General features: G+C 34.0%; 1 protein-coding gene across 3 annotated transcripts in view; it reads left to right on the top strand.

Annotated features, from left to right (window-relative positions):
- Positions 1 to 13,056, top strand: part of brp (ELKS/RAB6-interacting/CAST family member bruchpilot) — a 61,464-nt gene that overhangs the window by 35,179 nt on the left and 13,229 nt on the right. For 2 of the 3 annotated variants that reach the window (XM_085192318.1, XM_085192319.1), the window contains exons 2-9: positions 4,019 to 4,168; positions 4,311 to 4,407; positions 4,543 to 4,598; positions 6,694 to 6,861; positions 7,532 to 7,678; positions 8,475 to 9,220; positions 9,797 to 10,007; positions 10,370 to 10,522. In XM_085192318.1, coding sequence (XP_085048444.1) covers positions 4,019 to 4,168; positions 4,311 to 4,407; positions 4,543 to 4,598; positions 6,694 to 6,861; positions 7,532 to 7,678; positions 8,475 to 9,220; positions 9,797 to 10,007; positions 10,370 to 10,522 — 1,728 coding nt within the window. The remainder of the gene's footprint in view (positions 1 to 4,018; positions 4,169 to 4,310; positions 4,408 to 4,542; positions 4,599 to 6,693; positions 6,862 to 7,531; positions 7,679 to 8,474; positions 9,221 to 9,796; positions 10,008 to 10,369; positions 10,523 to 13,056) is intronic. The other variant, XM_085192317.1, reaches the window with a different exon arrangement.

The following is a 13,056-nucleotide window of genomic DNA, read 5'->3' as shown; positions in this document are numbered from 1 at the left end:
AAATGTTTTGCGTGGCAAATACTCTTCACCTTAAATTGGTGTAAATGAGTAATATAATATTTTATTTTATTATAAGAAAAAATACTGAAAATTTATTAAAATATTACACGATTTACTTACAAATTAATTTAAAGTCAAATTTCAACTTTACGAATGGAACAACTATAAAATTGCAAACTATTTAGCTCCAGCTGAAAGTTTAATAACTTTCTAGTACACAAGTACCTGCACATATTTTCATAACGTAAAAGCATTTTGAATAGAAAATTGAAATGAGTTAATATTATTTTATGCAGAATTAGACAACTTCGCAGAAATTCTAAAAGGGGAAAGATCAAACATGTATTATTTATAAGAAGTCTTTACTTCTGTGATATACTAAGACTGTATAATTCTTCTAAACGCTACTCTAACTATTATTTTAAAATATTTCATACATTTTTATATTTAAAACAATTAATAAACACCTACTGTACATATAGTTAATATTTTTAATCACGTGAATACACAAAAAAAACCCAAAAGGACAATATCATAGCGCTTATGAAAAAGTTAATTTAGTTTGAAACAAACATCCGCCGTCTCCTCTACGCTATAACCACGCTCTGAATTCCGCTTCATACAAATATTTCCCATTGTTGGGGCCGATATTAGCTACACATGTTCACTTACAATGGCTGTTCGTAACCCGTTATACGTGCTACGTTTAAAAAGCAATGCTATTTTTGCGGTGGTAGAGTATTTATATCCAGAATAAATGTGATTTATTATGCATTTTTATAATGACCGTATTATTTTTTGGTTGTGAATGAACAAGGCCTTAAGTTTAAACAGTAATTAGTTAATATTAGATTTATTTTCAAGCTGTATCCCGCCTATAGGAGAGTAGGATGAGGAAACCTAGTGTTAGAACACTTTATTTCCCACTTTCCGCTGAATTCTGGCGGCATTGCGTGTTGGATGGCACAATTGAACGCCGCGCTTTGCCTCGACACCAGAGCGAAGAAATGGAAATAAAGCGTATATAAATATTTCACTTCCTCGAGTGGGGATCAAACCCACAACCGTCGCGTTACAGTCACACCCTTGTGTCGCTGAGCCACATCGGCCTCAGCAAAGCATGACAAAGTTCAGCTTTGAGCTTTATCACTCAACACGCAACTCTCTGCCTATCGTGCTATATGCGGGATACAGCGTGAATCTAAAAAATATATAATATAGATATATCAATCCTTTACTTAGTAATAAATATGACGTAATTCAGCAAGTATGAGCCGGGTGTTCCATCAAGAGAGCTGACGACGACATTTTACGACACAGACACTCGGTAATTGCGCGTAATCCCATAATGATGACGTCATGATTCACGAGTGGGTGGGAGATAGGACGAGATACTTGGTTTATCAGGTGCGAAGGAACATGTCTTTAGATTTTTAATATTTTAAATAAGAAGAAATAAGAAATGAGTTTGGCTTTGTGGCAGAAGAAAGCTAGTGTAAAGACACTTCGTTAAACGCTTTTCACTCGATCTTCGAGAGATTGAAATGAAAATAATTCATTAACTCGAGTACACCATTCAATAAATATATCGGAAGCCTGCCCTGCTATATGCCGAATACAGCTATTTTACATTATAAAGTCAAACGTCGTATCATAACATTAAATTGTAAGGGATCCCTTTGCACAAATTCATATTCGTATATCTTTATTGAAGCGATGTAATGTAAACGTAGCACGAGAGTTGAATATAAAGGATGTCATAGTTTCAGCCATTTTCACCAAAAGCACGATTCTCTGTATAAAATGACACATAAAAACTGTCGTTACAAGCGGGATGTCGAATTGAGAAATTTATGACTCAACTCGATAAGTGAGTAAAATTGAGGTGACAGCCGTAAAATGGAGATCGGAAGGAGCTTCTGAAATATAATCGGTTCAAATTGACATGTGTTTATTATATCTACTTTATTTTTATAATTGAATTATCTTTGGATGATTAATACTACCGCATAAGCAAGAATTACGTAAACCAGACTTACTTTTACTTTTAAACTGCGTTCACGCATTAATGGAATATTGTTATATTATTAGTTATCGACTTTGGAATTGATTTCTATTAAGACATAGCGACCTCGCGCGGCTTCGCCCGCTTGAACTATACGATTATTACTAAAGTGTATTTAGGGTACATTGATTAATTATTTTACTATGGTTATCTACACTGTTATGTACTTAATAAATTATAAATAATTTTGCTCGCAAAAAATGGTAGTGTTACAACTTTTTTTTATTATTTTATATCTGTCAAGGTAGGCGGTACCTGTAGCTCTTGGCGGTAGCTGAGGCCCGGAGTATAAAAAACTGGAGAAAAATATGATAAAAAAACTGAAGAAAAATGCCTAAGTAACTCAAATTGCTATTCGCCAATCAGTGAAATGTTCGCAAAGTGTTCTCAAGTTGGCAAAATTTCTGGGAAAGCATTACAAATTGAAGCGCCGACCATCGAGTTGAAATTTTTTCTGCCAATTATTCATAAAATCGTCACTTTACGGGGAAACTTTAGAGGGAAATTGTTACTGAAAATGCTACAATTGAAAATTAACGTAGAATTATTTTCTGAGCATTTGTAGACGCTGGTGTAATTTATACTATTTTTTTTACATTATTCTCCACTGGGAAATATTACAAAATCTAAAAATGAAATAAAGAAAGAAATAGTAATTTATTCATACTTACCTCCTTCTTATCATTATATTTTCGTAAGTATTTTTTTACAACGAATACTATGTGAAAAAGTTAATTTAAAAATTATTATATCTATTAAATACATATATACTTACTAATATAAACTACTATTAAAATATAAAATATTTTTTTGGCTTTTTTCCCTCATGTAGCAGGATAGGCAGAGGGAGCCTAGTGTTAAGACACTCTGCTCTCCACTTTCTGGCGAATTCTGGAGGCATTGCGTGTTGTGTGGCGTAATTCAATGTAGCGCTTTGCTTTGACACCAGAGCGAATAATAAAAATATTAAATATTTAATTACCTCGAGTGGGAATCGAATCCACAATCTCACGTTTACAATGTTTATATTCACCTATATTTATATAGATACTATTATTGTGTATCTACAGACAATGAAGACAATAGCTAAAATTCTTGTATACTTTTATTTGCTTGGGATAAAACCTATTTCCAAACTTAGTAATCCAATTCAAAGTTTTCTGCTAAAAAAGGTCCTTTTGATACTAACTGTAAATATTGGTTTTTTACGTACATCTACATGTATATTTCATATAGGCATTAAGCAATACGACACAGTACGCTCTCCATATTTCACCTAATTTCGAGACATTGTTTGTTGAAGTGAATGTCCTTAAACTGTACTTACTTACCACTAGCGGAAACTGGCTGGGACTGAACCCACAACCCTCATGTATAACACACTTATACTACGTCTTACTGTCCCAATGCGTCGCGACGGTGAAATACCTTTTAGATAATTCATATGAAATTAGAACTGGCGACCACCGCCGCCAGAAAGAATCAATATATTGTAGGAAGTAGGTATATATAAAGTAAATAGAAATATATAAAGTAAATAGAAATATATAAAGTAAATAAAAATATATGAAGTAAATGATATTGAGCTAATATTTTTTGTATATTGAACAAGTTTGGTGCCAAATGCGAAATAAATTATAGCGTGAAAGTTTGGACGCCACCGCGCCGGCGACGTGTGCTGTTTCCGTTAGACATATTTAGGTTTTATCGTTAGTGATACGATTATATAGAAGTGTATATTTCTATTGAAATTGAATTTTTTACCTGTATTTTTAAACATGTTTAATTTTCTTACTTAGCTTAAGCAAAAAAGTGCTTTAGACTAAATTAACATAGATTAAGACAAATGAATTAATTATTACATGTTTACTATTTACTAATAAAATTTAATTATAGAGTAACTTTAAATGTAAACGTATTAATTTTATTGATTTTAAATCAACTTCTTTACAGAAACAAGCAATGCTAGTAAGGCAGTTAGAAGAAGAACTGCGCCTGCGCATGCGCCAGCCCGCTCCTGAACTACAACAACAGCTGGAGGCGATATACGCTGAAAATGAACATCTGCAGAGAGAGATTGCTATATTAAGGGATACGATCAAGGTAGAAATGTATTATTTACCATTATTATTAATAGATATTTAAAATGGAGAATCATAATAAACTTCCTCATTACAAATTAAGTTCATACATTTAATACATTTGTTTATTCGTTTAATGACATTTATAATGTTTTTTATAATAGGAACTGGAGCTACGTATTGAGACCCAAAAACAAACGTTACAAGCCCGAGATGAAAGCATCAAGAAGCTATTGGAAATGTTACAAAATAAAGGCATGGGTACGTCTCGTTATACATTTCATACATTTATGTCCATCCACTCTCCAATAATGTCTAAATAATATTGAAGTGGAATGTTTACAAATAGTATTAGCAATCATACCATAGAGGATACGTAACTGGGACTTTTTCCAGGTAAAGAAGAAGAAAGGCAAATGTTCCAGCAAATGCAAGCAATGGCACAAAAACAGGTAATTATCGTTATTGTGTTGCCTTGAATGTCGTGTTGCATGCCTACCCAGAATAGACCTTTTTGTTTGAATAAATAAAATTATTGAAAAATTTTCTATTCTGCGTCCGTTTACATAGCCTACACTGTTACTTAGCCGTATGTTGTGCACGTCACTGCTTCCTCATGTTTATGTATGTATGTCTGTAATGTATATCACATGGGCGTTTTATTTTGTGATACCTTTATCAAAATCACTGTTTCTCTTAGAATTGCTCTTGATAGTTTCATTTCATTCATTTGTCTTCGGCCGAATGTACTGTCGCGTCGCTTGTATGTGTACAGTCGACCTCTTCCTCTTCCTGTTTCTCTCTGGCTTCAATTCTACTCAATTCTCGCTTTCTCTTCACAGTCTCTGTAACACTTCAAGCTTGATCCCCTGAGCACTTTTTAATCATTATCGATCCTCCCACACGTCGACATAAACATATATAATCCAAACCCTCCAATTCGGCCAAACACAACAAAATTATTAAGCGACACGTATTCACGACATTGCATGTGTAGCTCATACGTCCCCGTCACACGAACCCTAGCGAAGACCGTCTCGTAATTTTCATTGGTTCAGTTTGATTAAAATTTGTGTACCTCGACCTGGGGCTGCGTGGAGGTTGGGGGGCCGGCCGCGCAGCCGCAGGGAGGCGCGGGAGGTCGGTGGCGAGGGCGGGGCGGCGGCTGACGCACTGGGTGTGCAGGAGCTCAAGGCGACGGCGGACACGCTGCGGGCGCTGCAGGCGCAGCTGGAGCGCGCGCTGGCGGCCGCGGGGCTGCCGGGCGGCTCGGCCGGCGCCACGCTCACGGCCGTGCTCGAGACCAAGGAGGCGCGCATCGCCACGCTGGAGCGGCAGGTCGCGCTGCTTGAGAGCGAGCTGGCCGCGCTCGGCTCCCCGCCGCCGCCCTCGCTCGCGATCTCGCACGCCTCGCTTTACGATAAGGCCGACCCTCCCTTCAAGCGACAAGTAAGTTTCCTGCTGAACGACGTCCGCATCACCAAGGACGGCCGCGTGGTCGCGCCGCCGCACTCGCGGCCCGCCTACGGCACCATGTGACCGCGTGTCTAAGACCGGCCGACGATCCCGTGTCAATTCATCGCTTTAAGATCTTAGACGAAATATTTTTGTGTAACTTGTTCATTGTTAGAGCTATTTTTATTATAATAAGAGATTATATTGGAGTATTTTTGTTAAGTAGGGCTCTAAGTGCGTATATTTTAGATATAATTAATTATTAAAAAACGTGTGAGATTACGTTGACGCCGATTTATGTAGATACTGTCAATAAAGACTGTTGAGGTCGTATGCATCGAGCGAGTTCGGGTGCGTTTTTGTGAAATACTTGATTGAATCATTTCGCTTTCGGTGTTGATCGCTCATCGTCCAGTAAAGCTTGGTCCCGCGCCACCCATCACTAGTTAGCTCACACGACCCGGCCTCTTCATGTAGTCGCCATGTTTCATGAGTCTCAGTCACAGTATCGGTAGATAAATGTATCACAATGTAGGCGCCCGTGCATCGTCGGCATTTAACTCTCTTAGACATTCACACTGGAAAACTTTCTACCGATGCTCATTTAAACTTCCAATTTATACATACTCTAATGTTAGTTAAAATGGAAAGTTTTCCAGCGGATACATTTACGTTTTTCTATATCTCATTCGTCTTAAAGATACAAATTTTTCAATTCTATCTGAGTGTTAATTCTGAAAGTGGTATGCATGTAACAAACATTTAAGGTACTAAGAAGTCTTCCATGGCACTAAATATATATTGTCATAAATCGTTAGATGCTGAGAACATTACCTTTAATTAACGTCAATTACTAATATAGCTTGCGTCGCTTCATCATCGATACTAACATCAACTTGATCTTTCTTTTTGATGGTTTGAATATAAGATGTAGTTTTAATCTAATTACCATCAATATCATTTCCGCCACCACAGTTTGCCTTAGTAGATAGATTTTTAACTCTTTTGGTCTATCAATCATTTCTTACACTAATTTCATGTTTGGGTTTATTTAATTCTATACAAACTTTCGGGTGGATGGTGATTGAGCAGTTGGATGAGTTCCGCCTTGAGATCCAGAGACGAGATCAGGAAATACTAGCTATGGCGGCGAAGATGAAAGCTTTGGAGGAGCAGCACCAGGACTATCAACGACACATTGCCGTCCTTAAGGAATCGCTTTGCGCTAAAGAGGAACACTACAGCATGTTACAAACCGACGTAAGTTTTACGATTTCAAGGTAACTATGACATTATAATTTTATGGACAACAAATCAAGAAATTTATTAGGTATTTATATAACTATTGCAAAATATATTTTCTTATAAATGTAATCTTTTTACTCTTTAACAATAAAACTCTTAAATAATATTTTGAGCAATCGTATAAAAATATTTTTCCAGAGTAGCAAACCAAGGACAATAAAATCAAAGCATGACATTTGACGTCTGATTAGAATTGATTGATGATGTTTACTTAAGCTTAAAAGCGTAACTCATTTGTCATTCCTAGTACCATTCGTACTATCTATAATCGCCTAAATTTTACTATATACTTTCATTAATAATTTTAGATTTCATGTAGTTTAGAAGAATATCATTTAAATACAAAATTCTTGATACTTTCATCAATTTTTTTATAGATATCTATGAAACTTTTATAATAATGTAGTTTGGTTAGAAAAAAATATCCGTATGGTTTGTTAATTTGTGTATAATCATAGTTTTCCTACTTACAATTGCTTAGTTCTATACTCTATTAGGAATATATCTATAGGCTCTATTAGGTATATATTTATCTTTGACAATTTGGAAAATTCTTAAGAGTAGTTTAAAGAGAAAGAGTTCTTCAAATAGAAATATTATGCGTTAAAAACATGTTTTTTCAAAGGTTGAAGAACTTAAAGCTCGCCTCGATGAGAAGAGTAGAATGGTGGAGAAGAAGACAGCAGCAGCTCTAGCAGCTGCTCACGAACTTGCTGAACTCAGAGATCACTCTGAGATCAAAGATCGGAAGATAAATGTTCTGCAGCGGAAGGTAGGGTGCTGCGGCAAAATATGTAGATAGATATAATTTGTATGTTTATAGAGTATTTTTGATATAAATTTATATGATAGATATATTTGTATGTTTGTAGAGTATTTTTGGTATAAATTTATGTGCTAAAGATATTATGTTGCCATATATAGACGTGTTATTTCATAATTTTTTTGTTTACACTTATAGTGTGTTATGTTAAATTACGTAGATTTTGATAGTAATATTTAAATTACATGAAAAATGCATTTATTACTTATAAAAACATTTTATATTTTTAATTTAATTTACATAACTAAAATTAATGCAGTTATTTTTACAGTATTATTTCATTTTACCTTTTTGTTTTATATTAATAAATAAGGAAAAATAAGTAAACTTCCTTACTTAAGTTACTTTATATTATTTGTAGGAAGTTGCTAGTGCTATAATAAGGATCCATGAAGTTTTAAATACTGTAAAATAGGTTAATTTATTATTTTTTTGCTGTTTTACAGTATTATTATTTAAATAGTTAATTTTATTTTAACGAATACACTTTTGTTGTATATATAAGTGTTTAATAAAAACACTACGAAAATTTTTAAGCATTTATTATTTATATTTTTATATATGTTCTAGTGCTAGTGTCATTATTTAGTTGAAGTGCTGCTATTTATTTTTTGTTCGTCAGGTATGTTTTTTATTGTATATTTTTGCTTTGGTTCTTTTTTATTTTGTACCTTTAGTCATATATTGCTTTGGCTGTTTTATATTATAAGTCTGCAGAGTATACATGAGGCTAATTTGTTTGTAGATTGAAAATCTTGAAGACCTTCTCAAAGAAAAGGACAACCAAGTAGATATGGCGAGAGCTAGGCTCAACGCCATGCAAGCCCACCATTGCTCTTCTGAAGGTGCGCTATCCTCCCTTGAAGAAGTCATTGGCGATAAAGAAAAACAAATCCAACAGCTTAGAGAACAAAGAGATAGAGCTGAACACGAGAAAAATGAGGAGAGAGAACTACATGAGAGAGAAATAGCCGATTATAAAATGAAACTCCATGCCCTAGAAAGTGAAGTTGAAAAACTTGGCGCCAGACTAGAAAGAGCTCAGGCCGAAAAGGATAGACTTGAAGCTAAGCTAGAAAGTTCGCAATCAGAACTCGGAAAATCTAAGGCTGAGTTAGACAAAGCTGCAAGTGAAGTTGGCAGGTCTGGCGCCGATTGGGAAGCAGCTAAACAACGATTAGCTAGGCTTGAACTAGAAAACGAGCGTCTTAAGCATGAATTAGAGCGATCTCAAACCACATTTGGAAGAAGCACTTTGACAACATCTCAAGAATTAGATCGCGTCCAAGAAAAGGCCGACAAAACTTCAGCTGAATTACGAAGAACGCTAGCGGAGCTAAGAGTCACGCAAGCAGATGCTGAAAGGGCCAGATCTGAGGCCAGTGGGCTCCAAGATAAATTAGAAAAATCACAAGGTGAAGTCTACCGTCTCAAAGCTAAACTAGAAAATGCACAAACTGAACAAGACAGCCTTAAGGAGGAATACGATCGGTAAATATAGTTTTATTCTTTTAATTATTTAGGCAATAAATATTTATAACAGTATAATCATATCCAAAGTTAAATTAAAACACGACAATACAATTCTTAAAAGTTTTTCAATATGAAATATTTGTCGAAAAGAGCATTAAAACTTTCATTTCAGACAAACTTTTGTTTTCGTAAGATACAATGGTTTCAGTTGTGATTTTCGCTTTGTTAATTTCCTTTCAAAGTATCTTAACTCAGCTTGCATCAATTTGTACCGAATATAATTTTGATTTTAAATGAAAAATTCAGCTGATTTTTTACCATATTCATGACGTCATCATGGCGCTATTATCTGACTATATGCGTGATAATTTTGGGTTCGATTCACATTCGAAAAAGTTATTGTATTTAAATTATTTTTACTTTCACGGGACGGCAAAACAAATGTCGTTGTTGTGTTACGCTGCTGAATACTATATTTTTTAAATATTATAATTGATAAAATAAATTTGATGAAAATTGGAAAAGAGTGTTTAACCTCAGATACTCTTTACCCTTTTGTTTATAGCATAATATATATTTTTTAATTCCCAACAGTATCCAATCCACCATAAGTCGTCTCCACTCCGAACGGGATAAGGCTACCGCAGAACTTGACAAGGCAAGAGAAGAATTAGAAAGAACTCAAGCAACTCTCGGCAAAGCTCAGCTACAACAAGACAAGCTACAGGCGTCTTTGGATTCTGCACACTCCGAAATCGATAAGCTACAAGAGAAATTGGATAAATCTGCTGTTGAAGTGAGGAAGGTAAGTGTACATAAGTTTATTTTTTTCTTATATAAAATTTAAAAAATATGTTAATTTTCATTTTGGAGAAAAATATGTTTAGTTTTAGTTGAAATAAGCTTTGCTGTAAAACGAAGAATATTATAATAATTTATTGATGTTTTTTTTTTATATTTTGGTATGAAACCAGTATAATGGTAATGCTCATTGGTCACAAATACTATATTTCAAAATTCTTGCCAGTTTATTTTCTTAGCAATTAAAATTTGAATTTATGTAAAGATTATCGATATTTTCATACACCGTTCTATCGTCAATTTTAAATTACATATACATTAATAATACGTATTTCATATCTTCTTATCATACAAATTCGTACACAGCTACAAGTGGACCGCGAGAAGTCAGCATACGACTTCGAATCCCTGCAATCGCAACTCGACAAAGCCCTGGGACAGGCCGCGAGACTGCAGAAGGAGAGAGACACTGCACAACTAGATGCTGATAGATTTAGAGATAAACATGATAAGGCACAGGTGAGTTATTTATACACTTATATTAATATATAGGATTATACTCTATAACTATAGAGGCCGTCATGGCGTAGTGGTACAGCGTGTGGACTGTAAACGTGGCTTGTGGGTTCGATCTCACGCATGGAAATGAATTATTTAATGTTTTTATTTCCTTGCTCTGAAAACAAGGCAAAGTGCGGGATTGAGTTCTCCTGTGTATATACAATGTCTTTAAAATTCTGCGGAAAATGGGTAACGGAGTGTTTGAAGGCTAAGTTTTATTTACTTACTGATATATGCAAGACTTAGCGTAAAACCAAAATAAAGTTATAGAATTATAGATGAACATTCTCGTAATATTTTCCCCAGAGAGTGAAATTCTTGTTTTAAATATCATTTATGGAATAGCTTCTTATTTAAATTATTTATATATGTAGATGCCAAGTTTATTTTCTGTTAAACGATAAATGCCATAAAATAATATAATAAAAAATCCAAAACCCATAGATCAAAGTTTACTCTGTTCACAAATTTTTAGTGACATCACGTCGTGATGAATGGCTGAACACCACACTGCCTTATATAACATCCACTTTTAAACAAGATAATATATACTACGAAACTAAATATTACAGGAGTTATTTTAACTTACAACCATTGCGTCCACATTTTAGCTTCTTTAAATTAATAATCCAACTTATTTTTATTATAATTGATTATCCCCACTCGAGGAAATGAAATTAATATTTCTATTTAAATTAATATTTCCATTTATTCGCTCGGGCCGAGGCAAAGCGAGCCATTGAGTTCCGCCACTCAACACGCAATGCCTCTAGAATTCGGCGGAAAGTGGCAAACGGAGTGCTTTAACACTATGTTCCCTCTGCCTACCCCGCTGTGTGCTGGAAACAGCGTGAAGCTGATTTCATTTAATATTGATTAAAAAAGTCTTAAATATAGGTCACAGAAATATACGCATGCCAGGACTATACCTACTGTATACACACATCCTTGGAAACTTGGCAAGAGAGACGCTATAAATTGTTGTAATCGTTACTATGTAACATTACGGCCGTCTTAACCCAGACTCCGAGAGTCTAGACTGGGTGGCGTTATGCCTTGACAGGTCATTTGTTATCTTTAATTTAGGTAATTTCATCAATTTGACGAAGTTTTATGATTTATCTAGAAAAGTATAAAACTTATAAAAAAATAGCTTTTTTTATAAGTGATTTTTTTTCGTAAGGCTGGCTGGGAAGGCCAAGGAAATCTAGTGTAAAGACACTCCGTTCATTTACTTAGAATAAATGTCTGTACATAAAAGAATTATGGTCAACGGGATGATCACAAGTCAAGTTTGGTCCCCTAGGGGGAATAGTCATTTTCGTAATTAAAAAGTGTAATTACTATTCATATATAGGTAATTGAAGTTAGTCTAAGTGATACTTTGAGTTCAGCCTGTTCAGCTTGACTATATGTTTTTTACAATATATGTATTTCACACTGGCTAGTTTTAAATAATTAAAAACATATCTTCTACAATTAAAGTAATTATATTGTAAAACAGTAAGAAATAATAAAAAATATATATTTATTTTATAAAACGCCTACCAAGTTATTTAACATTCTTTTTATATACCTATCTAAAAAATACATAATACATATTATGTCAAAGCTAATAATATTTTTACTTATATTAAAAAAACGATAAAAATCAAATGTTTTGCTACAAAAATGAATGGTTACTGCTTGAAGGGTATTGTGAACAGAACCTAGATAAAATCTAAGTATTTCATAACATAAAAGCAAACTACGATCGTTTTTGTTATTTAACGATGAATAGCAAGGAAGGTCTTACAAAATTTTTAGCGTACACGATATTATCTATTTTTTATCTATATTTACGTGACAAAAGTCAAAAATGACTTCTATGTAGGTAATAAGATGGCTTGGCGTCTTTACATTGTTGGCTTCTGAAGTAAACTATTAAAATTTAAGAATTAAAATTCATATTTCAATAAAGTTGAAATTGTAAATAAGAAATTTTGAAGGAGGACTCGTGGTTTTGAGCTACCATCTAAATACAGGTCAATTAGTGTGTAAATACTAAGAAACAGGATGCACATACTATATTGATGCCAAAATAATGACATTTAAATGCTTTTTTTATATCTGTCGGTACGTAGGCATAATAGAGAAGCCAAATTTGTAAAAGCCTCGACAATAAATTGCCCTCGCTGTACAATTGTCATGTAAAATATAAAATTGTTCTACGCTAAATAAGTTAAGTATTACTTGTATTTAATATATAATATCTACATATAGATCATTCAGTAAAGAAAAACAGTCAACATTTATTATGAAACATAAATCCTAAAAATCCTAAATCCTAAATCCTAAAAAAGGTTTTCCCTAAATGTTCAGAAAGTTAACATTATATCAGGTACGCGTGATCGATGTTCAAGCCATAAAATGAAAGTCATATCTTCAGTTTATTGGAACTAAAACCAATATTGATTCTGTCGTGACAGTTCCTATCTTCAAGGCAACCGTTG

This window comes from Heliconius melpomene, chromosome 10, assembly GCF_056956725.1.
Source record: "Heliconius melpomene rosina isolate 202511_hmr_F chromosome 10, ASM5695672v1, whole genome shotgun sequence".
In the NCBI taxonomy this organism is placed as follows: Eukaryota; Metazoa; Arthropoda; class Insecta; order Lepidoptera; family Nymphalidae; genus Heliconius; species Heliconius melpomene.
This window is presented reverse-complemented; position numbering and strand designations above follow the sequence as displayed.